Here is a 25,781-nt window from a genome sequence, read left to right as displayed (position 1 = left end):
TACATAACTGCCTAATTTCAGCCCTTATACAATATAACACTGCTGAGCAGCGACCAGGCAGTCTATATATTACATCTATTGTGGTTTTAGCTATTACTTATTGTGGTTCATCTGTTCCACCCATAAGGTCTCCAGTGGGCTCTTTCCTCTCATTAAATCCTCCCTCTCTATAGAAGTAATTCTGTTTCTAATCAACAATGTTACTCACCTGCTCTGCCATTTTCTCTATCCCTCCTGTATACTTTATAACCTGATATATTTAGTTCCCAGTCCAGACTAACCCACAACCATGTCTTTGTAATGGCTACTATATCATAATTTCCAACTTGAATCTGTGCCTGAAGCTCATTTAGTTTGTTCCTTACACTCCATGCATTTGTATAAAGAATTTTGGCTGCACACTCTATCATGCCCTCCAGAATCTTATTATTTCTCCCCCCTGCTTTTCTAAATACACTTTTTATAGTTGCATCTTGTGCATTAAACTGGCCCTACCTGTTCATCCTATTAACCTCTACCTTCTGTCCACATGCTGACCTCATGCTCTGGTACCCACTGCCCTGCCACACTAGTTTGAACCCTCCTCGGTGGTACTAGCAACTTCCTGCAAGGATATAGGTGCCTCTTCAGTTTAAGTCATTTATATAAATGATTTGGATGTGAACATAGGAGGTATAGTTAATAAGTTTGCAGATGACACCAAAATTGGAGGTGTAGTGGACAGTGAAGAAGGTTACCTCAGATTACAATGGGATCTTGATCAGATGAGTCAATGGGCTGAGGAGTGGCAGATGGAGTTTAATTTAGATAAATGTAAGGTGCGACATTATGGAAAAGCAAATCAGATCAGGACTTATACGCTTAATGGTAAGGTCCTAGGGAGTGTTGCTGAACAAAGGGACTTTGGAGAGCAGGTTCATAGTTTCTTGAAAGTAGAGTTGCAGATAGATAGGATAGTGAAGAAAGAGTTCAGTATGTTTTCCTTTATTAGTCAGAGTATTGAGTACAGGAGTTGGGAGGTCATCTTGTGGCTGTACAGGACATTGGTTAGACCACTTGTGGAATACTGTATGCAATTCAGGTATCCTTCTTATTGGAAGGATGTTGTGAAACTTGAAAGGGTTCAGAAAAGATTTACAAGAATGTTGCCAGGGTTGGAAGATTTGAGCTGAATAGGCTGAGGCTGTTTTCCTTGGAGCGTCTGAGGCTGAGGGGTGACATTATGGAAGTTCATAAAATCATGAGGGACATGAATAGGATAAATAGACAATTTCCTTGTGGTAGGGCAGTCCAGAACTAGAGAGCATAGGTTACGGTGGGAGAGGAAAGATATAAAAGGGACCCAAGGGTCAACTTTTTCACGCAGAGGGTGGTGCATGTATGGAATGAGCTGCCGGAGGAAGTGGTGGAGGCTGGTACAATTACAGCATTTAAAATGCATCTGGATGGGTATATGAATAGGAAGGGTTTAGAGGGATATGGGCCAAGTGCTGGCAAATGGAACTAGATTAGATTAGAATATCTGGTCAGCATGGACGAGTTGGACCGAAGAGTCTATTTCTGTGCTGAACATCTCTATGGCTCTATGAATCTCAGTGCAACTTATCCTACTTCCACAGATCCCACGTGCCCTGAAAGAAATCTCAATGATCCAGATACCTGAATCCATCCCTCCTACACTAGCTCTTTAGCGAGGTATTGAGCTGTACTATCTTCTATTTCTGATTTCCTTGGCAAATGGGACAGGGAGTAATGTTGAGACTACAATCCTAGAGGTCATGCTTTTTTACTTCCGGCTTAATTCCCTAAATCCCTTTCGTAGGAACTCATCACCCTTCCTGCTCAGGTCATTAGTTCAAACATGGACCACAACCTCTGGCTGTTCACCACCCTTAAGCCTGCTCAGAGACATCCTTGACATTGGCACCAATTTCACAGAAAGGGGCCATTCAGTCCATCTTGTCCATGCCGACCCAAAGACACCAAGATGGCCTTTCTAATTCCAGCATGCTGCACACGACTCATAGACCTACAGCTTAAAGCACTTAAGGTACAGACACAAGTACTTATTAAAAGAGTTTAAAGTCTCTGCCTCACCTCCCTCTGTGTAAAAAAAAAATTCCTCATGCTGCCTCTAATCCTTGTGGCACTTAGCTTGAGTCTATGACCCTTGGTTTTTAAACTGTATGTCAAGGGAAACAGATATGACTCATCAACTATAGCCTATAGTTTTCTGTTTTTTACCTCCTCCTTCCCTGAATAGAGCGATTGTAGTGGTTACCTTCCTGGAATCTTTCTGGAATCTAGTGATTTTTTTTAAAAGTAACATTAATATATCCATTACCTCAGTAACTACCTCTTTTAAGGCCATGGGATAAAGCCCTTCAGGACCCAAGGACCTGTCAACCAGCAGCTCCATCAATTTATTTAGTGCCATTTGTTTGGCTTGTAATTTCCTCTCTTTCTTCCACTTACTGATTTACAGCTGTGTCCAATACTTTTTATATCCTTTGTCAGGAAGTCAGAAGCAAAACATTTGTTATTTTTCATCTGCCATTCCCATATGGCCGACTGCCAACGCTCCACTCTCACTCTACAGAAGACTAGCACACACTGCATTTACTCTTTCCTTTTTAAGGATACCTGTAGGAACTCTTGCTATCTACCTTTTATATTTCTAGCTAGCTTCCTCTTAGATGTTAATTCTTTCTCTTGCTTAAGCCTTGGTTTCTCTACTAATCTTTATATTCTGACCAATCATCTGCTCTTCCAATTATCCGGGCAGATTTAAATACTTTTTTCATTATGTTTTATGCTTTCCTTACTTCCTTTAGTTGACTCTTTATCAGTTACTCAACATCATATACCAAGTCCCAGAAGCCAGTCTGTGGCTACTGAAGTAATTTGAACATAAAAAGATTGACATACCTTCTTTGATTTCCTCACTTCCCAATTCCCTCGGTCTTCCACCCTCATCCTCATCATTTTGTTTTGTTTTGGATTTGTGTTCTTGCAACGTCTCGTTGACTGCCCATGCTATCAACTCAGGTAGGGTCAGGATCAGGATCCCATCAGCTGTGTACAGTCTGCATGCCGGTCTGCTGAGTGCTAGTCTTTGAGTGCATGTGGCAAGCAACTAGATTAGAACAACCAGAGAAGATAAAGGAAAATAAATAGCACAGGAATGGGGGGAACATAATTATTAACATTGACACAGTTTGTGAGACATTCTTTGTTCTGAAAAGGGGGAATGAATTTTTTTAAATTCAATAACACAGCACTGTGCAACAATGATGAACAAATTTAAGCCTAAAATTACATTGTTGACAAGAAAATCACTTAATGAGCAACTTAGTTGTTCAAATGATCTGCAGCACTAATTTTAAGGATTAAATGGTAATACTGTGTACTAGCCATTGCCCATTGCCAGTAACAAACAATTATGTGCCACTCAGGCATTTCACTTGGCAACACTGGGACTTCTTTGGAATTAAGGTTCCCAAGACCAAAGCCCCACCTGCAGAAAAATCTATTGCCTGACAGTGCCATTAGCAAGGTGGTACAGCACCCACATGAGCCCACAGATGAGTGATAGCTGAGGATTAGTGGGGGGTGAGGGGTGTCATGCAGCTGAAGTTGCAGGGGAAAGGGAAATGGAGTTGGCTCTCAGTACTTCCTGCCTTCCCTAATAGCAGGCTGTCATTACCTTTGAATGGGGGAACATCCCTTCACATCCCCTATAATTTGGAAACCTGCAAGCCAGCAGGAAGCTTGTTGTATTTCCTCTAGAATTGAGACTCCACCTGCCAATGGGTTGTAACAGTGCTTTTTGTTTAATTCACTTGTGGGATGTGGTCATTGCTGTCAGGACAGCATTTATAGCGTGTCTATATTTGTCATTGAGAAAATGATCATAAGCTGCCTTCTTGAACCGCTGCAGTCTGTGCTGAAGGTAGACCCACAATGCTATGCATGGTAAAATAGTCACTATGGTTTCATCAAGGGGTGGGCATGCCAGACAAATCTCTTAGAATCCTTTGAGGAGGTAATGAGGAAATGAGATAAAGAGGAGCCAGTGGACGTGATCTGTTTGGATTTCCAGAAGGTCTTTGACAAAGTAGTGTACAGGAAGCCACTAAATAAGATAAAAGCCCATGGTGTTAGGGACAATATGATGACATGGATAGAGGATTGACTGACTGGTAGAAGGCAAAGATTGAGAATAAAGGGGTCTTTTTCAGGATGGCAGCTGGTGACTAGTGGTGTTCATCAGGGGTCAATGTTGGAACCACAACTATTCACTTCATACATTAATGACGTCGATGAGGGAACTGAGGGCATTGTTACAGATAACACAAAGATACATAGAGGGAGAGGTGGTGTTGAGGAATTAGGGAGGCTATAGAAGGACTTGGACAAGCTAGGAGAGTGGGCAAAGGAATGGCAGTTGGAAAACAATGGAAGCACCTCTGGACTTTTCAGATTTCTCTGTTTCTAAAAGTCATCTCTTATCTCTCTCCACACACCTACAAATATCAAGGTTTATTGGTCAATTGTTTTTCCTCTGTTTTTTGATTTACCAACAATTAAACTTTAGTTAATATTGTTAGGAGCTAGTTCTTGAGATCACACCCAGGAAAAGTGATACGTGGTTATGCCACACCTTAATAAAGGGAGACAGATAGCATGCAAACTTCATGCCACTTGCTCTTGCAGTGCCATGCAGTCCTGCACTGAGTTACTGCACAGCTTATCAAGTGACCCGCATTCCTGCCAAGGGAGCACAACAAAGCCGACTCGCCCAACTTTAGGCCAATCTGAACCTCTTAAAGGCAAGGTGCTTTCTGCCTGATACAGAGGATGGAAGGATCGAAGACTTCAGGAAGGAGGCAAAATGGCACAATATGGAAAGGAAGCATTCTCTAGTTATGTGGTTGTAACTTATAGAATCACAAGTGTAGGACATGTGTGCAATGACCCAAGAAATTTAATTACTTCACACGAATGACTGGGTCAATGAATACATCTTCTTGACCTGACTTCTTACAACTAAACAATCAGTCTTACACAATACTCCAATAATCACACTCTAAATCTTCCCAATAATCACTCACTGACCAACAATCTATGCCAATCGGGCTCAAGCCTCACATCAAAATGCTTCAACTGATCCTTACACAATTATCGCTGAAGCTCACACGCTCACATCTCACAGCTTGAGCATACTTCCAGCTATTACATCGTGTCAAATACATCACCTAAATATATTGCAACACAGTCATTGTCACACTTGCTTTTCTTCTGCAGGAAAAGATGGCACATCATTGCTGGCTGCAAGAATTAATTGGTCATATGAAGCAACCAACCTGCAAGTTAGATAGATCGTCTTTAAGAGAGAGTGTTCACTGGAGTAGTGAGGTTGAAATGATGGGTTGTGATTAAATAAGCATTGTATGTGCCTGCTCTCCATACACACAATGGCTGATTATTATCGTCAACAACATGATGATTAATGTGGGCCTTGGCAGGAGTGATAAGATGCAGAGCACATGCTGTCCTCTCACCTCAATCAGCAGTTGGTGACAAATATTGTTGCCCCTAGTTCAGAAAGTGCACAGCAAGTTCAACATAAGGGGCAGACAATTAAAATATCAGATAAATAAGATTTAGTGAAATGTTTCTCGTCAACTTTTATCACAGTGCTGAGCTTTACTAAAATATATAATTAAAATGGTATGCAGGAAATTTAAATATACATAGCTCAGTTCTAAGTATATAGATAGTTTGGGAATCTGAGCAATAAACAGTCAAAGATGCTGCTTTGGTAGAATTCAGCTGTAACCCAACATTAAATGCATATCACAGAACTTCCAATGGAAAATGGAGATGATGGTTACAGCAGACATGTGATGCACCTGCCTTCCACTTATTCCATGTGCACATTTACCCTTCAAACCCACTGCTGCAGGGGTTTTATGATCTTATGTGTCTAGAGTAGACATATCATTAGTGCTGAGAATGATTGGCAATCATCTCTCCTGAGAGGCTGGCAAACCAGCTGACTGTTCCCAGCATTTGCTGTCCTACATCTGAGCAGATTATTTACTTAGCCTGGCAATATTACCGAGGAAAATGTTGTCCCAATGATCAATTGACCATCCTCATATCCAGCCCCATTTCGGTAGGCCATGACTCTTACTGCCAGTTGGGTCTTCGCAGCTGAGATCTCACGTGAGATTGTCTGCACTGAGGTCTCCTTCCGCAAAGAAATCCATTTCTCTTCCCAGTAAGCCAAAGTGTTTTCAACTTCAGAGGTAGAAAGGTCAGTCTGCAAAAAACAGAAGTGGAATCTGCCAGCTTTTACAAAGGTGATGTGCAACACCTTGTGCATCCAATTTTAATCATGCCACCAATGTTAACCTTGCTTTCAATGGTTAAAGCCCTAAATTTAGATAATCATTCCTGAGGGGTGACATTATAGGGGTTTACAAAATCATGAGGAATATAAATAAGATGAATAGCAAAGGTCTTTTCCTTAGGGTGGGGAAGTTCAAAACAAGGGGGCATATTTTTAAGGTGAGAGGAAAAGTATTTAATAGGGACTTAAGGAACAACATTTTCACACAGAGAATGTTTCATATGTATAATGAATTGCCAGAGGAAGTGGCCAATGCAAGTACAGTTACAACATTTAAAAGACATTTGGGCAGGAAAGGCTTGGAGAGATATGGGCCAAATGCAGGCAAGTGGGACTAGTTTAGTTTGGGAAACTTGGTCAGTATGGACGAGTTGACCGAAGGTTCTGTTTTCATGCTGTATGATGCTATGCTTCTATGACTCTACAAAAATTTTCATCTCTGAGCTCCTATAACACATATCTTTAAACATAGAATTTTGACCCAGATAATATCTAATATTAAATATCACACTATTTGGTTCAGTATCAGATTTTTCAGATAACTTTCCTACAAAGCACCTTGTGGCTTTTAAGTACATTAAAGGTGCTACATAAAGGTATTACTGCTGTCACTGATTTTGTTGCCATAGCTGGAGTGAGGACACATTATTAGGAGAAGCTTATCATGTGAATAAACCACTGAGATTTTGGTTATAGTTGAAATGGAAACCGTAACTTACATTTGGTCCACATAGGAAGTCTCTGGTTATATTATATAATTTTTCTGGGCAGTCCCACTGCATTGCACAAGAGAATCCTGAGGGGAAATCGATGCCAAAGTATTCCAGAGGCATTGCAAAGATGAATGTAAATTTTGAAGGAATTTTGAAAGTGCTACCCATTAGTTTGAGTCTCCAGAGTGCTGCTTTATTTTTTCAGGTTTTTATTTCTTTTGGAAGTTGCTATTGAATCTTTCAGAGATCTTTTAGGCAATACATTCCAGATCAGATCAAAAATGGAGGTTAGATCCACATCAGCCATAATCAAAGGCAGAGCAGACTCGAGCAACTGAATGGCTTTCCCTCATATAAGTACATTCACCAAGAGACTTAAATCTGTTTTCTGGTTACTATCCCTCCAATATAAATAGTTTCTACCGATTCACTTTATCAAAACACCTTACCTCTCCATTAAAAGTTCACTTTTCCTTATCTGCACTAAGTAGACAATCCCAATTTCTCTGATCGCTCCACAAAATATGATTTGTTAACAATTCATTTATGGTGGTGCTATATACCACAAAGTAAGCAATGGAGAGAAATCATGAGTTTGGAATGATGATCCATGAACCTTCATCCCATGTACTAATCTTACATTAAACTGTGACAGTTCCCATGGTGCTCCCAAATGAACTCAATCTTATTATCAATGCCAATGATGCAGCCCTTCCTCATGAAGTTGCATATGATGATACCACAAGTCCCAGCTAGAATGGAGTTGATTTAAGTAATTCCCCTATCAAACATCCCTGGAAACCACAATGCTATTAGTGTCAGGGATTGTTTTCATTTACGCACTTTTATAGCATTTAACATGCTCCAATTCATGGAATAAGCTGGAAATATAGGTAGTTGGAATGACATGATCCTCCACTTACTTTGTTTTATTAAAAAAAGTTTTTATTCATGGACATTGCTTTAGCATGCAAAACAACACTTTTCACTGTATCTCAGTACATGTGACAACAATAAATCAATCATTCATTCAAGTTTCAGCCATAAACACTGTTGTAATTCACAGGAAATACATTTAAATAGGCTCAATTTGATGAGGAAGCAAAGTGATGTGAGATTTATTGTTTGCCATGAATCCTGCTGTAAATTTTGCCCCGCTTCTAATTCAATGGCAGGCACAATGTAACTCACAGCAGTATCAATTCTCACTTGGTTAAATATTCAACCAGAATAAAGCATTGCTTACCTTTGTAACTCTAATGCATTTAAAAGGCCCTGTTTCTTCAATCTGGCTAAGTTCCCGGCCTGTTGAGCAGATGAATGAGTTACCTGGGTTGAGTTTTGTCATAATGTTCTGTCCTCTCAGTGCCCTGGAACATGCCAAACAAACCATAGTCTTCTGCTTTGTGCAGGCATGGGTAATATAATAACCCTAAATACAAAAATGAAAGGAAGAGCAGAAGACACATAGATAAGCACTTCTAAAGATAAATGAGATAAGGACACACACACACACAGACACACACAGATACACACTCAGGTGCGCGTCCACACACACAGAGTTAGACTACTTAGCACTCCAGCTTTTATACTATGGAAGAAGTATGGGGGAAGTTACCAGATGTTATAAATTATTAGGAAAAGATGAACAAGGTAGGATTTTTTTTTCTAGACCAGAAAAGGCTAAGGGTGACCTGAGGAAGATTTTACAATTATGAAGCAATTGATGGATAAATATTTCCAATTTTGAAGGAATCCAACACTAGGTTGTAGGACAGGTCAATAAGCAAGATGGTCACACTGTGGAGCTTAATACCACAAGTCGATAAAGTATGGAACTGAAAATAGCACAGCAGATCAAACAGCGTCAGAGGAGCAGGGGAGTTGACATTTCAGATCAGAACCTTTCATCGAATCCCCTGCTCCGCTGATGTTGCTTGACCTGCTGTGCTTTTTCCAGCTCCACTCTTTATCCACTCTGACTTTCTAGCATCTGCAGTTCTCACCATCTCCAACTTGCTACCACAGATCAAATAGCATGGATACATTTAAGAGAAAGTAACAAAAGAAGAGGGAGAATGGAATAGAAAGTGCCTCACAGCACCAGGGACCTGGGTTTGAATCCACTTTGGGACAGTCTGTGTGGAGTTTGCACATTCTCCCTGTGTCTTCATGGGTTTCCTACGGGCATTCCAGTTTACTCCCTCAGTCAAAATATGTGCAGATTAGGTGGATTGGCCATGCTATGTTGCCCATAGTATCCAGGGATGTGTTGACTAAGTGGATTAGCCATAGTAAATGCAGGTCACAGGGATAGGATGGGGAGGTGCATCTGGGTGGTATGCTTGTCAGAGGGTTGGTGTTGATCGATGGGCTAAATGGCCTGTTTCCACACTGAGGGGATCTATGGAAACAAGCATCTATGAAATGGTCATGGTGAAATCTCAAGAAAAATCTTGATATTTAAATAGATAAAACTGACAAGGGGACTGAAGTAGTCATGTTTTGAGTACAGGAGTTGGGATGTCATGTTGCAACTCTACAGGACATTGGTTAGGCCACTGCTGGAATATTGCATGCAATTCTGGTCTCCTTCCTATCGGAAAGATGTTGTGAAACTTGAAAGGGTTCAGAAAAGATTTACAAGGATGTTGCCAGGGTTGGAGGATCTGAGCTACAGTGAGAGGCTGAACAGACTGGGGCTATTTTCCCTGGAGCGTTGGAGGCTGAGGGGTGACCTTACAGAGGTTTACAAAATTATGAGGGGCATAGATAGGATAAATAGACAAAGTCTTTTCCCTGGGGTCAGGGAGTCCAGAACTAGAGGGCATAGGTTTAGGGTGAGAGGGCAAAGATATAAAAGAGACCTAAGGAGCAACATTTTCATGCAGAGGGTGATACGTGTATGGAATGAGCTGCCGAGGAAGTGGTGGAGGTTTGTACAATTGCCACATTTAAGAGACATTTAGATGGGTGTATGAATAGGAAGGGTTTGGAGGGATATGGGCCGGGTGCTGGCAAGTGGGACTAGATTGGGTTGGGATATCTGGTCGGCATGGACGGGTTGGAACGAAGGGTCTGTTTCCATGCTGTACATCTCTATGTTCAACAAATATACCAACCTGAACAAAATTCGGGCTGCAATCAATGATGGTTCCAAATATAAATTTATAGGACCTGGCATGACACATGAATACACAGTACACTCAAGGTCAAGTTGCAAAGGTTCTTGTTGGACCTCCATAATGTTGGTAATCTGCTAGCTGATGATATTGCAGGTTTTCTTTTTCACATCTCACTGTGGGCACTGTATGGACTACCCAATATGCATAGAAGCAGTGTCCCTTTACACCCTGGACTATCTAATACTGGCTCTGCACAACATGTATTGGCCAACTGGTGAGTGAACTATTGCAGCCACATTTTCCACAGATACTGTGAAAGATTCCTTTACTTTCATATGGAGAACTGTAGTGTATCAATGTGCACTTTATAATTTTATTTTTCAATATAGACTCAAGGAAGCCCCATATCACTATATCACAGCGATCTAGATGTACCACTGGTGTCTGAATCTGTGTTAATCTAACTTATGCATCTAGCAACCTGCGCAGTTGAGTTCAATTTCGACAACACCATTTACATTTAAATAGATGGTGAGCCATGGGATGCCATCTATGCCCAGCTCTTGCAAACATCTTTTATGGTTACCATGCCAAGCATGTCTTGGATGGAATAACCAGTGCCTCTTGCATATTTCTGACATATAGTTGACACTTTTGAGATATTTGAATCCATAGCTGCATCAAAGAATTTCTTTACTAATCTCCACACTATGTGCAAGTTTACCACTGAAATGGAGAAACCTTCATCTGTTGGTTGAGCAATCTGCAAATGGCTTTTATACTGAAAGACTAAATTTATCAGTCAATAAACTTGTTGATACTCCCACAGTTCATTGCTCTACAAGATCACTCTTATTGCCAAATTCATTGAAATGGCCCTAGCCATCTGCTCACTGTGTAATTGTGATGCTGAGGGAGGTAATATCAAAACCAGCCTGCACCATGGTGGCAGTCCTGGTGAAATCATAACTTGCATATTGTGCAAATTCATGAAAGGGTCTAATACAACCACTGCCAGGCCATGAATACTGCCTAATACACCTTAGATTACTCTGAAGGGCAAGTGTTTCAACAATTTGAAAAATAAGTGAAACTATCTCCCTCACATTTCTACTTTGCAGTAAATTCACAAATGGTCTTTTTCCACTAACAGGATGCTGCCTTAACACATATACACTACATTGACAAAAATCATGCAAACACATACTATTACGTTTTGTTCAAATCTGTTTTACTCCCGCCACCAAGCACCTCCATTTCTCATTCAAGTCTCAACATTGCGTCAGCAATCACATTTATTGTCCTGCCACGTGCACAATTTTCAAACTGAATTACTGTAATAACATTTAAACAGTCTGGCATTTTTGTCCTTAAATTTCTCCACAAAATGTCAATGGGTTATGGTCAGTGTATATGATTGTCTCAGAAATATTACTGGTAACATAAACATTGAAATGTTGTAATGCCAACACTAAGCTCGAAGTCTCCTTCTCAATTGTTGAATATTTCTGCTGATACATGTTCAGTTTCCTCGAGAAATGCCTGATAGGTCTTTCTATCTTCTTGTTAACTTCTTGCAAGAGTGCAGCACTGACACCCACAATAGCCCCCTTGAATGGCTTTGCATAATATAGAAGTGGCTAACACTGGGGCAGTGTTTAACGCAGTCTTCAGGCTGTCAAATGTCTTCTGACAGTCCACTTCCACCTTGCCTTTTCTTTATCAATCCAGTGAATGGTGCAGCCTCACTGCTAAAATTCGATACAATTTTTTGATAAAATCCACTCAATCCCTGGAATCATAGTACTGCTCTTATTGTCGATGGGATGGGTAACTCCCCAATTATCTTTGTTTTTGCATTCCATGGGGCCATTTGTCCATGTCCAATAACATGGCACAGGAAGGTAATTTGGGCTTTGGCAAATTCACTTTTAGCCAAGTTTATCACTAAGCCTGCCTCCTGAAGTTGATTGAATAATTCTGACAAATGTTGCAAATGTTCCTTCACGTGTGACTAAAAATCACCAGGTCATCTACGTATACGGCACAATTGGGCAATCCAGCAATGACCTTATTGGTGAGTCTCTGAAATGTGGCTGGTGTATTTTTCACACCAAATGGCATGACTTTAAACTGATACAGTCCATTTAGAGTTACAAAAGCCAAAATTGTCTTCGTTGTTTTGGACAAAGGTGCCTGCCAGTATCCTCTGAGCAAGTCCAACTTAGAAACATAAGTTGAGTGTCCCACCTTTTCAAAACAGTCTTCCAGCTGTGGAATTGGATATGCATCAGACTTTGTAACTGCATTGACTTTATGATGGTCCACACATAATCATTGGATACCATTTGATTTTGGCGCCATTACTATGGGTGAGCTCCAGGAACTTTAACTCACTTTGATTATGTCGTATGGAGCATGCATTCAATCTCCTTTTGAACTTATGCCAACCTTAGAGGGTTATGTCTATCAGGACGTTGCTTATTCTGAACAGCATCTCCTATACCTACATCATGCACAATTAGGTTATAGAGCATAGAACATAGAAAAGTACAGCACAGAACAGGCCCTTCAGCCCACAATCCTTGTGCCGAGGATTATTCCTAATCTAAAATAAAATTACCTAACCTAAGCACCCCTCAATTTACTGCTGTCCCTGTGCATGTCCAGCAGTTGCTTAAATGTCCCCAATGACTCTGCTTCCACCACCACTGTTGGCAACGCATTCCATGCGTAAAGAACCTACTTCTGACGTCTCCTCTATACCTTCCTCCTAATATCTTAAAACTATGACCCCTGGTGCCAGTCAATCCTGCCCTGGGAAAAAGTCTCTGGCTATTGACTGTATCCATGCCTCTCATTATCTTGTATACCTCGATCAGGTCACCTCTCTTCCTCCTTCTCTCCAGGGAGAAAGGTCCAAGCTTTGTCAACCTCTCTTCGTAAGACAAGCCCTCCAGTCCAGGCAGCATCCTGGTAAACCTTCTTTGCACCCTCTCCAAATCCTCTGTATCTTTTCTATAATAGGGCGACCAGAACTGGACACAATATTCCAAGTGTATCTCACCAGGGTCTTGTAGAGCTGCAGCAAAACCTCGCGGTTCTTAAACTCGATCCCCCTGTTAATGAAAGCCAAAACATCATATGCTTTCTTAACAACCCTATCCACTTGGGTGACAACTTTGAGGGATCTATGCATTTGAACATTTGAACTAAGAAAGTTTCCTCAGTTCCTCCACACTGGAAAGAATCCTGTCTTTAATCCTATATTCAGCATTCAAGTTTGACCTTCCAAAATGCATCACTTTGCATTTATCCAGCTTGAACTCCATCTGCCATTTCTCAGCCCAGCTCTGCATCCTGTCTATGTCACTTTGCAGCCCACAATAGCCCTCAATACTATCAATGACACCTCCAACCTTTGTGTCATCAGCAAATGTACTAACCCACTCCTCATCCAAGTAATTTATAAAAACTACAAAGAGCAGAGGCCCAAGAACAGAGCCTTGCGGGACACCACTCACCACTGACCTTCAGGCAGAATACTTTCCATCTACAACCACTCTCTGCCTTCTATCAGCCAACCAATCCTGAATCCGGACAGCCAAATCTCCCTGTATCCCATACCTCCCGACTTTATGAATGAGCCTACCATGGGGAACCTTATCAAATGCCTGGAATCTATGTACACCACATCTACTACTCGACCTTCATCAACCTGTCTCGTCACCTCCTCAAAGAACTCAATAAGATTTGTAAGGCATGACTTGCCACTCACAAAGCCAAGCTGACTGCCTTTAATCACGCTATGCTTTTCCAAATAGTGATAAACCCTATCCCTCAGAATTCTTTCCAAAACCTTGCTGACCACAGACGTAAGACTGACTGGTCTGTAATTGCCAGGGATTTCCCCATTCCCCTTCTTGAAAAGAGGAACAACATTCGCCTCCCTCCAACCTTCCGGTATGACTCCAGTGGAGAGTGAGAAGGCAAAGATCTTCGCCAGAGGCTTAGCAACCTTCTTTCTCTCTTCCCGGAGCAACCTAGGATAAATCTGGTCTGGCCGTGGGGACTTATCAATCTTAATGTTTGCCAAAATTTCCAGCATGCCAATTTCATCAATCTTGACCTGTTCAAGCCTGTTTCCCAGCTCCTCAAAGTTCTCATTCACAACAAGGTCCCTTTCCTCAGTGAAAACCGAAGCAAAAAACTCATTTAGGGCTTCCCCTATCTGCTCAGACTCCACACACAAGTTCCCTACGCTATCCCTGATCAGCCCTACCTTCTCCCTGATCAGTGTCTTATTCCTCACGTATGAGTAAAATGCCTTTGATTTCTCCCTAATCCTTCCTGCCAAGCCTTCTTTGTGCCCCCTCCTGGCTCTTCTCTGTCTATTTCTGAGCTCCTTTGTAGTAAGCCTGTAATCCTCTAAAGCTGTACTAGATCCTTGCTTCCTCCACCTTACATAAGCCGCCTTCTTCCTTTTGATCAGAAGCTCCTCTGTTCTCGTCATCCAAGGCTCATTATTCTTACCCCTGTCTCAGAAGAACAAATTGTGCATTACTCGCAACAACTGCTCCTTAAACAGTCTCCAGATGTCCGTTGTGCCCTTTCTGTGGAATAATTGCTCCCAATCTATACTTCCCAACTCCTGTCTGATAACGTCATAATTTCCTTTTCCCCAGTTAAATATCATGCCTTGGTAACTGTTCCTTTCCATCTCCAAGGCTATGGTCGATGTGAAGTAGCTGTTCTCCCAAAGTGTTCTCCCACCGTGAGATCTGACACCTGTCCTGGCTCATTGCCGAGCACCAAATCCAAAATGGCCTCTCCCCTCATCGGCCTGTCTACATACTGAGTAAGGAAACCCTCCTGAACACACCTGACAAAAACGGATCCATCCAAACCATCTGCACTAAGGAGGTTCCAGTCAATATTGGGAAAGTCGAGGTCACCCATAACAACAAACCTGCTACATCTGCATTTTTCCAAAATCAGCCGGCCTATGAGCTCTTCAATCTCCCTATTAATATTAGGGGGTCTGTAGAAAACCCCTAATGAGGTGGCTGCTCCCTTGCTGTTCCTAACTTCCACCCATACTGACTCAGTGAATAAACCTTCCTCAACAACCTTCATTTCTGTAGCTGTGATGCACTCTCTGATTAGCAATGCTACACCCCCCCCCCCCCCCCCCCCTCTTTTTCCACCCTCCCTGTTCTTTTTAAATGTTCTAAACCCTGCAGCATCTAGCAACCATTCCTGAGCCTGTGAAACCCACATCTCCCTTATGGCCACAACATCATAGCCCCAAGTACTGATCCATGCTCTAAGTTCATCACTCTTATTTCTGACACTCCTTGCACTAAATCAGACACACTTTAACTGATCCCTTTGTTTCATCATGTGAAAACCTTCTCCATTAATTCACTACATCCTGTCACTGCCCCATCTACAACTACCCCCCTCTCAGACATGTAGCTTTGGTTCTCATTCCCCTTGCCAAACTAATTTAAATCTTCCCAAGTCATACAAACAAATCTACAGGTGAGTACTGCCCAGCTTATTTTCATGTATGTCGCCATGCAATAGCAATAACTTTCAGGTCATTTTGATTATCCTCTGGAAGGTAACTCAGTAATTTATCCCAATTTTTGACAACTTCCTCATTGTCCAATTTACTTTGAGGAATGCCCAATTCAGAATCCCCTGAACTTGGTTCTTCACTCTGTGTAGTAACCAATAACACAGTGTCTTTTGGCTTTCCTTCCCTGTCAAAATACCTTTTGAGCATGTTCACATGACATACACTGTGAGATTTCTTACTATCTGGAGTTCCTTATCAAGTAGTTCACCTCACTCAATTTCCTTTTGACTTGATAAGGTCCACTAAACCTTGTTTTTAAAGGTTCACCTATCACTGGAAGTAACACTTGTCTGCTTCCTGTTTCATTATATGATGTGATACTTTTAAATGCTGTCTAGCCAACTCCCCTGCTCTATTTAATCATTGCCTAAAATTTGACAAATAGTTCAAATATGTGGACTCTGAATTCTGACTTATCAATTTCTCCTAAATCAATTTTAGCTGTCCTCTCACTTCATGCCCAAAAACTAATTCAACTGGACTGAATTTGGTTGATTCATTTGGTACATCTCTGATCACAAAAAGTATACAGAGGAATCTCAATGATCTGAATACCAATTATCTGAAATATGTTTTGGTCAAGTAAATAAGAATAAATTGTTTCTCAGACAGGAACATCGGCAACTGTAAGACTCAGGTTTAATATAACTAACAAAAAAATGCAGACAAGAGATAAGAAACATTTTTATTTTCAGTCTTATTTGATAACACCTGGAATAGGCTGTCTGAAAGGATAGGGGAAGCCAATTTAATGGCAAGATTTGAAAGGGAAACTGGATATATTGAAAATAGCAGGAGAGTTGAATTAATTCGATAGTGTTTTCAAACAACTAGCACAGACACAATGAGCCATGGCAGTCTCCATTAGTGATGTAAGATTTGTTGAAAACTATTCTTATTTTATTCATTCATGGGACACAGGCATTTCTCGCTAGACAGCATTTATTGCCTCTGAGAAGGTAATGGTGATCTGCCTTATTGCCTCTGAGAAGGTAATGGTGATCTGCCTTATATAAACGGCAGCAGTCCATGGGGATATTTGACCCTCAGTGCTGTTCGGAAGGGAGATCTAGTGATTTGACCCTGCAACAGTGAAGGAGCACTAATATAGTTCCAAGTCAGGATGGTTTTGACTCAGAGGCGATCCTGTAGGTAGAGGTTTTTTGATTAGATGAGATTCCCCACAGTGTGGAAACAGGCCCTTCAGCCCAACCAGTCCACACTGACCCTCCGAAGAGTAACCTACCCAGACCCATTTCCCTCTGTGTAATGCACCTAACACTATGGGCAATTTAGCATGGCCAGTCCACCTGATCTGCACATCTTTGGACTGTGGGAGGAAACCCACACAGACACAGGGAGAATGTGCAAACGCAACACAGACAGTTGTCTGAAGCTGGAATCGAACCTGGGACCCTGGTGCTGTGAGGCAGCAGTGCAAACCACTGAGCCACCATGCCATGTTCCCATGTATCTGCTGTCCTTGTCCTCCTAAGTGTCAAAGGTATTGGAGGTGTTGTTATAGGACATTTGATGAGTTAGTCTAGTGCATCTTGTAGGTGGTACACACTGTTACCACAGTGTCTTGGTGATAGAGGAAGCGAATGCTGAAGGCACTGGGTCAGTTATCAATAAAATGAGTTGCTTTGTTCTAGATAATGTTGAGTTTCCTGAGTATTGTTTGAACAGCACTCATCCGGGCAAGTGGAGAGTATTCTATCATGCTCCTGACTTGTTCCATGGAGATGGTGGCCAGGCATTTGGGAACCAGAAGGTGACTTACTCACTAAAGGTTTATTGTCTCCCTCCTGTTCCTGTAGACAGTGTTTAGATGCTGGTTAAGATGCTGGTTTATAGTTTATAGTCTCCCCCCTGTTCTTTTAGAGAGTGTTTAGATGCTGGTTTATAGTGTATATTCTCCCACCTGTTCCTGTACAGAGTGTTTAGATGCTGGTTTATAGTGTATATTCTCCCGCCTGTTCCTGTAGAGAGTGTTTAGATGCTGGTTTTTGTGTATATTCTCCTGTCTGTTCTTGTAGACAGTGTTTAGATGTTGGTTTATAGTTTGTAGTCTCCTGCCTGTTTCTGTAGACAGTGTTTAGATGCTGGTTTATAGTGTATATTCTCCCGCCTGTTCCTGTAGACAGTGTTTAGATGCTGGTTTATAGTTTATATTCTCCCGTCTGTTCCTGTAGACAGTGTTTAGATGCTGGTTTATAGTGTATATTCCCCCATCTGTCCCTGTAGGCAGTGTTTAGATGCTGGTTTATAGTGTATATTCTCCTGCCAGTTCCTGCGGACAATGTTTAGATGCTGGTTTATAGTTTATAGTCTCCTGCCTGTTCTTGCAGACAGTGTTTAGATGCTGGTTTATAGTTTATAGTCTCCTGCCTGTTTCTGTAGACAGTGTTTAGATGCTGGTTTATAGTGTATATTCTCCCGCCTGTTCCTGTAAACAGTGTTTAGATGCTGGTTTATAGTTTATAGTCTCCTGCCTGTTCCTGTAGACATGTTTAGATGCTGGTTTAATTCAGTTTGTGGTCAATCATAACCCACAGCAATAAGAACAGCAAAAGCTAAGAACATAGCAGCATCTGTGGAGGGAGAAACATTTAATGCTTCATGTCCAATATTATTTTTTTTGAAACTCTGTTCTGAAGAAGTTTAATGCTAGACTCAACATGTTAACTCTGTGTCTCTCTCCATAGCTGTTGCTAAACCTGAGTTCCTTCAGCGTTTTCTTATTTTTGTACTTCAAATTTCCAGAATCTTAAGTACTTTGCTTCTAATTTGGTTGTAAGCTCCAGGATGATGTTAGTGGGAGATCCAGCAATATTAATGGCTTTAAATAGCAAAAGATAATAAATTCTCACTTGTCAGAGATAGCCATTGTCTGTCACTCGTCTAGCATGGATATTATGAGACATTTATCAACATTAGACATATCCATACTGCATATAGACATGGACTGCTTCAGTATTGGAATTGTCACACATGGTGCTGAACATTACTGAAAATTCCCACTTCTAATACTTTTGATAGTTGGAAAGTCATTCAGCCAGCTGAAGATTGTTGGATCTAAGACCCAATTCTGAGAGACTCCTGATGTCTTGGGACTGAGAAGAATGACTGCAAACAATCATCATTATCTTCCTTTGTGTTTGGTATATGTCTAACAAAGTGAAAGCTTTGTCTAGATTAGAGTGGTGCTGGAAAAGCACAGCAGGTCAGGCAGCATCCAAGGTGCAGGACATCGACGTTTTGGGCAAAAGCCCTTCATCAGGAATAGATGATGAAGGAATGGAGATGATGAAGGAATAGATCAGGAATATTCCTGATGAAGGGCTTTTGCCCGAAACGTCGATTTTCCTGCTCTTCGGATGCTGCCTGACCTGCTGTGCTTTTCCAGCACCACTCTAATCTAGACTCTGGTTTCCAGCATCTGTAGTCCTTGCTTTTACCAAAGTGAAAGCTTTCCCCACCTGCAACCCACCCCTGCCACCAATTCCCATTGAATCCAGGTTTCCTCAGGCTTTTTGATACCATATTCTGAAATTTAACCATGATGTTAATGGTACTCTGCCTTCACCTTTAGAGTTTAGGTCTTTTGTCATGTTTGAACCAAGGCTGTAATGAGGTCCGGAGCTAAATGACCTTGGCCCATCCCAAAGTGAGCATCTGTGAGCAGGTTGCTGTTAAGTGTCACTTGATAGCACCAGTGATGACTCTTTCCCTCACTTTGCTGATGATCAAGAGTAGGCTAATGCATGGTAACCGCCTGATTTGGAATTATTTTGCATTTTGTAAATTGGATGTACCTAAATGATTTTCCACAGCACTAAGTAGTTGCCAGTGTTGTAGCTGTATTAGGATAACTTAGTGAAAGGCACAGCTACTTTTGGGGCTCAGGTCTTCAGCACTATTGTTGAATTATTACTAGGATTCAGTCTTGGCAATAATTAGCGTCTTCAACTTTTATTGCTACTATGTGGAGTGAATCAAGTTGGCAGAAGGTGACCATCCTTGCTATTGACCTTGGGAGGAAGTGGGTAATGATTCATCCACTTGATTCATCAAGAAGATTGGAAATGCTCCAGCCATGTCTTTTGCATTGATGTATTGGACACATTGACCCCACGATTGAGAATGGGGATATTTGAGGATCCTCCTCCTCCTGTTAGTCATTTAATTGTTGACCACCATTCTTGGTTGGATGTGACAGGACTGCAGCTCTGAGCCATTGGTTATGAGATTGCCTGGCTCTGTCCATTGCATACTGCTCCCCAAGGCCATAAGACAGAAGAACAGAAGCAGTTGACCATTTAGCCCATCGTGTCTGCTCTGACATTCAATAAAATCAATGTTGGTCTGATAATTCTCAACTCCACCTTCCTGCCTTAGCATGGTGATAACCCCACACAATATAGTGGAAAGCTATCGTCAATGTGAAGATGGCACTTTGTCTTTTCAAGGACATTGTGGTGGTCACTCATATCAAAACTGTCATGGACAGGCACATCAGCATCAAGCACATCAGCAACAAGTAGATTGGCGAAGACAGTGCCAACTGTTTTTTTTCCTCCCGCTAGTGGTTTCCCTGACCACCTGCCATATGTCCATTCTAACAACTATATTGTTTAGGACTCGGCCAGTTTGTTCAGTAGTGGTGATACTGAACTACTCCTTAGACCATAAGACCATAAGACATAGGAGTGGAAGTAAGGCCATTCGGCCCATCGAGTCCACTCCGCCATTCAATCATGGCTGATGCGCATTTCAGCTCCACTTACCAGCGTTCTCCCCGTAGCCCTCAATTCCTCTAGACAACAAGAATCTATCAATCTCGGCCTTGAAGACATTTAGCGTCCCGGCTTCCACTGCACTCCGTGGCAATGAATTCCACAGGCCCACCACTCTCTGGCTGAAGAAATGTCTCCGCATTTCTGTTCTGAAATGACCCCCTCTAATTCTAAGGCTGTGTCCACGGGTCCTAGTCTCCTCGTTTAACTGAAACAATTTCCTAGCATCCACCTTTTCCAAGCCATGTATTATTTTGTACGCCTCTATTAAGTCTCCCCTTAATCTTCTAAAATCCAACGAATACAATCCCAGTATCCTCAGCCGTTCCTCATATGTTAGACCTGTCATTCCAGGGATCATCCGTGTGAATCTCCGCTGGACACGTTCCAGTGCCAGTATGTCCTTCCTGAGGTGTGGGGACCAAAACTGGACACAGTACTCCAAATGGGACCTAACCAGAGCTTTATAAAGTCTTAGTAGTACATCTCTGCTTTTATATTCCAACCCTCTTGAGATAAGAGACAACATTGCATTCGCTTTCTTAATCACGGACTCAACCTGCATGTTTACCTTTAGAGAATCCTCGACTAGCACTCCCAGATCCCTTTGTGCTTTGGCTTTATTAATTTTCTCACCATTTAGAAAGTAGTCTATGCTTTTATTCTTTTTGCCAAAGTGCAAGACCTCGCACTTGCTCACGTTAAATTCCATCAGCCATTTCCTGGACCACTCTCCCAACCTGTTGAGATCCTTCTGTAGCCTCCCCACTTCCTCAGTACTACCTGCCTGTCCACCTAACTTCGTATCATCGGCAAACTTCGCTAGAATGCCCCCGGTTCCCTCATCCAAATCATTAATATATAATGCGAACAGCTGTGGCCCCAGCACCGAACCCTGCGGGACACCGCTCGTCACCGGCTGCCATTCTGAAAAAGAACCTTTTATCCCAACTCTCTGCCTTCTGTTAGACAGCCAATCCTCAATCCATCCCAGCAGCTCACCTCGAACACCATGGGCCCTCACCTTGCTCAGCAGCCTCCCGTGTGGCACCTTATCAAAGGCCTTTTGAAAGTCTAGATAGACCACATCCACTGGGTTTCCCTGGTCTAACCTACTTGTTACCTCTTCAAAAAATTCCAACAGGTTTGTCAGGCATGACCTTCCTTTACTAAATCCATGTTGACTTGTTCTAATCCGACCCTGCTCTTCCAAGAATTTAGAAACCTCATCCTTAATGATGGATTCTAGAATTTTACCAACAACCGAGGTTAAGGTGATTGGCCTATAATTTTCCATCTTTTGCCTTGATCCTTTCTTGAACAAGGGGGTTACAACAGCCATCTTCCAATCATCCGGGACCTTTCCTGACTCCAGTGACTCTTGAAAGATCTCAACCAATGCCTCTGCTATTTCCTCAGCCACCTCTCTCAGAACTCTAGGGTGTATCCCATCGGGGCCAGGAGATTTATCAATTTTAAGACTTTTTAACTTTTCTAGCACTATCTCTTTCGTAATGGCAACCATACTCAACTCAGCCCCGTGACACCCTTTAATTTTTGGGATATTACTCATGTCTTCCACTGTGAAGACTGATGCAAAGTACTTGTTAAGTTCTCCTGCTATTTCCTTATCTCCCATCCTGCTGATGGACATTAAAGTCCCCTACCCAGAGTACATTCTATGCACTTGCCATCCTCAGTGCTGCTTCTAACTGATATTCAACATGAGTAAATACTGATTCATCAGCTGAGACAGAGCTGGTAATCAGCAGGAGGTTTCCTTCCCATGTATGATCTGATGAATGAGGCCTCATGGGATGAGGAGGCAATGCTAAGGAATCCGCCAGACTATGTAAACACTCTTCCACCATCTCTGTGGGCCTGTCTGTTCTGCTGGTGGGACAGGACAGAACCAGGGATAGTGATGGTGGTGCCTAATTGATGGATTCATATGTAACAGACTGCTGCTTGTCCGATCATTGGGCCAACTCTCCTAATTTAGGCACATCCCTAGATGGTAGCGAGGACTTTGCAGATGCTCTAATCACTCATAGCAAGAAAGGCATTTGATGGGTTAGATCTTTCACTCATTTCTAGTCAACGAACCCACATCAGGTATCCTTCAATGGTCATTGCTGTTGGCAACTGCAGAATGCTTGTGTGTCATACAGAATCAGATGGGACAATGTTTCAATATGGATATACATTTGCTACTTTTTGGTTTAAAGAGACTCGCACTATCCAGAACCAAGAATGACAGTTTAGTTTTGGCGTAATTATTGCTTTAATTCAATAATATTACAAAATAAAACAAAATATGTATTCCAAGTAAGCAAAATTCCTCAAAGCCTGGTTTGACATTTGTTCAAACTTTATTATCAATTGGCTGAAGTAACTGTATCTGCAAATATAAATGAGTTAAAATATTCAATCTGATTTATAAAATAGTTAACTATAAATGGGGCTTCTGATTCACTTACAGGTTGGTCTAATTCCTCTGTTTTACAGATGCAGAAGGTGCACACAGAGGCCTGGTTGGCTGCTGTGATTTCTTTGTCCAATACTGAAGTATAAAATGCATTCAGAACCTTTATCTCTGGCATCCAGAACCATTTCTGATTAGCGGCTCCATAATTGTATCCTTTATACTTCTGTAGTGAGATATTAAAAATATTACTTTGAAGAAATGTAAATTCAGATAAAGGGAGATCTTTATAGATGTCATTCAAGGGTAGAAAAAGTAAAGATTCTTAGCTTTCTAATGGGGCTGCCTCTTACCACTGAATCATGAAATCATTTTTAAGTTCCAGTTATGTGCTTCCTGCAAATAATCTAGGTAGCAACATTAGCCAGAATGCCCCTCCTCCTCTTTTAAATAGTGCCATATGGGATTTTGCATGTTTCTCAAAGAGGGAACATTAAGCCTTGCTTTCACATCTTATCCGGAAAACAGAAGCTCTAAAGTTTTAAATGTCATCAGTGCTTCATTGAGGCAATACCTTAGATGACATGCTCATATTTCTAGTTGTAGGATGTAAACCTACACCCTTCTGACTCAGTAGCAAGTATGCTATTTGCTGAGCCACAGCTGACACTCAATGTGTACCTCAAAGTCCCATGTAGAGCCACGAAGTAAATGGCTAGATTTAGCTGCTTATTGTGTGTTGGGGATTAAATGTGGAAATGCCAGAATAAAGTCCTGCTTTTCTCTAAAGCGCGTCATGAGGATTTTTCCTATTCATCCTCGGTGTTGCAATAAAGTGTCAGACTGGGTCTTTCACTCAAAACTCCGGAGTAAGACTTGAATGCACAGCCTCCTTACTCAAACTCAATAGTGTCAACTCCAAGAGAAGACTCCTATGATGGACTCAGCCACCTTTTAAACCCATTTGGGCAGTGGACTTTATAATGCCTAAATTAAGCCAGTGTGAGGCCACTCGTCCACATCACAGTCACATTGAATCCAAACTTCTTCTCAAAGTGGGAAGCTGAAGCATAAATGTATTCTTAAGGTGATGGCCATAGTAAATGTAACATTGCTGTTACTGCATTGAATACTTTAAGCCTGTGATTATTTTTCCTTTGATTTGACATGTCTTTGTATGCTTTTATGGCAGTCATATAGTTTCCACTAGACCATGTATGTTAATATTTCATTATAATACACAGTTCAAATGAAGTTCAACTTTGAATGGAACAATGGAATTTTTTGCTGACCTGAAGGATAATTGAACATCCCTGAACTTCCATCACACTCTTGCCATAACCTGAGTTCTTTTGGGTCATTGAGACTGCAAGCACCAGATCAGGATTACCCATTAAATGGAAAGTTCTGTTGATAGTCAATGCACAAAGTTTGAGTTGTATTAGTATTCGAGAAGCAAATGACTTCACACAGGCTCAGTTTTGAATTAACAAGGTGGATCTTTTTCCCCTTCCGATTGAGACTAAATATTACAACATAAGAAATAGGAGCAGGACAAGGTCACAGGCAATTTTGCCACTCAGTAAAATTGCGGTTCAGATTTTACAGCAATTCTACTTTTCTGTCCTATCTTTTCATTCCCTGGTGTTCAAAAATCTATTGAACCAGTCTTGAATATGCTCAATGACTTAGCAGCTGCAGAATATCAACACATTGGCTTCTCAGTGAAGAAATTTATTTTCTTAGTATCAGGATATGGAGTCAGATATTTAAGATGATGACCCTTTGCTCAGGACTCAACAACCTGGGGGAACAGGAGACAGTGAGGTTTTCTGGAGATCAGATTAGATTAAATTAGATTATTTACAATGTGGAAACAGGCTCTTCGGCCCAACCAGTCCAGACCGACCCTCCAAAGAACAACCCACCCAGACCCATTCCCCTTCATTTACCCCTTCACCTAACACTACGGGCAATTTAGCATGGCCAATTCACCTAACCTGCACATTTTTGGACTGTGGGAGGAAACTGGAGCACCCGGAGGAAATCCACGCCAAGAAGCAGGAAAATCAATGCTTCAGGCCTGCTCCTCGGATGCTGCCTGACCTACTGTGCTTTTCCAGCAACGCACTCTCAACCTGGGGGAACAGTCTCTCAATATTTAGCCTGTCAAGCACTTTAAAAATTTTATAACTTTCAATAAAACCACTTCTCATCTATTTTGAAGCTTTTAAATCCATTCTATTCAATCTCTAAGCAAAGATCAATTTCACATGCCAAGAAACAATCTAGTGGACCTTTTGGTTGTATATGGCTAGAAATACAAGCTGTCCCTTTTGCACTGTCATACCTTGATGTAGGGATGGAGGGCTCAAGGGTTGTATTTTTTGTGGAATGGGTGAAGAGAGCAAATCTGGTGGGAGAGGAGAACAGGAGCTCAGGAAAGTGCATCATTAATAATATCTAAGATACATTGAAGACAGGATGGAAAGTTGGGTTCCCAGCTGTTTACTGGGATCAGTCAATGGATTTGGAGCTGGATAATTTAAATGTTGCAACGGCACAGCCCCAAACACAGGATAAGATAACAAAAAATATAGAGGTTGAAAAGTAACCTTTTCAATGACTTTTCTTCATCTATATTTATCTAATCTTTT

The 25,781-nt window shown here is 41.5% G+C and overlaps 1 protein-coding gene across 2 annotated transcripts in view; it reads right to left on the bottom strand.

The window, feature by feature from the left end:
- The window catches only part of LOC122557702 (doublecortin domain-containing protein 1-like), a 554,199-nt gene that overhangs the window by 54,469 nt on the left and 473,949 nt on the right, over window positions 1-25,781 (bottom strand). For both annotated transcript variants that reach the window (XR_015760126.1, XM_087996361.1), the window contains exons 28-32: window positions 24,417-24,531; window positions 23,180-23,350; window positions 8,378-8,563; window positions 6,125-6,328; window positions 2,929-3,136 (exon numbers count right to left, since the gene is read on the bottom strand). Coding sequence is in view for 1 of the 2 variants with exons in the window: in XM_087996361.1 (XP_087852487.1) it covers window positions 2,929-3,136; window positions 6,125-6,328; window positions 8,378-8,563; window positions 23,180-23,350; window positions 24,417-24,531 (884 nt within the window). In the remaining variant the exon portion in view is untranslated. The remainder of the gene's footprint in view (window positions 1-2,928; window positions 3,137-6,124; window positions 6,329-8,377; window positions 8,564-23,179; window positions 23,351-24,416; window positions 24,532-25,781) is intronic.

The sequence above is a fragment of the Chiloscyllium plagiosum genome, unplaced genomic scaffold (assembly GCF_037043375.1).
Source record: "Chiloscyllium plagiosum isolate Xiang-an unplaced genomic scaffold, Cpla_swu_hap1 HiC_scaffold_18, whole genome shotgun sequence".
Taxonomy (NCBI): Eukaryota; Metazoa; Chordata; class Chondrichthyes; order Orectolobiformes; family Hemiscylliidae; genus Chiloscyllium; species Chiloscyllium plagiosum.
This window is presented reverse-complemented; position numbering and strand designations above follow the sequence as displayed.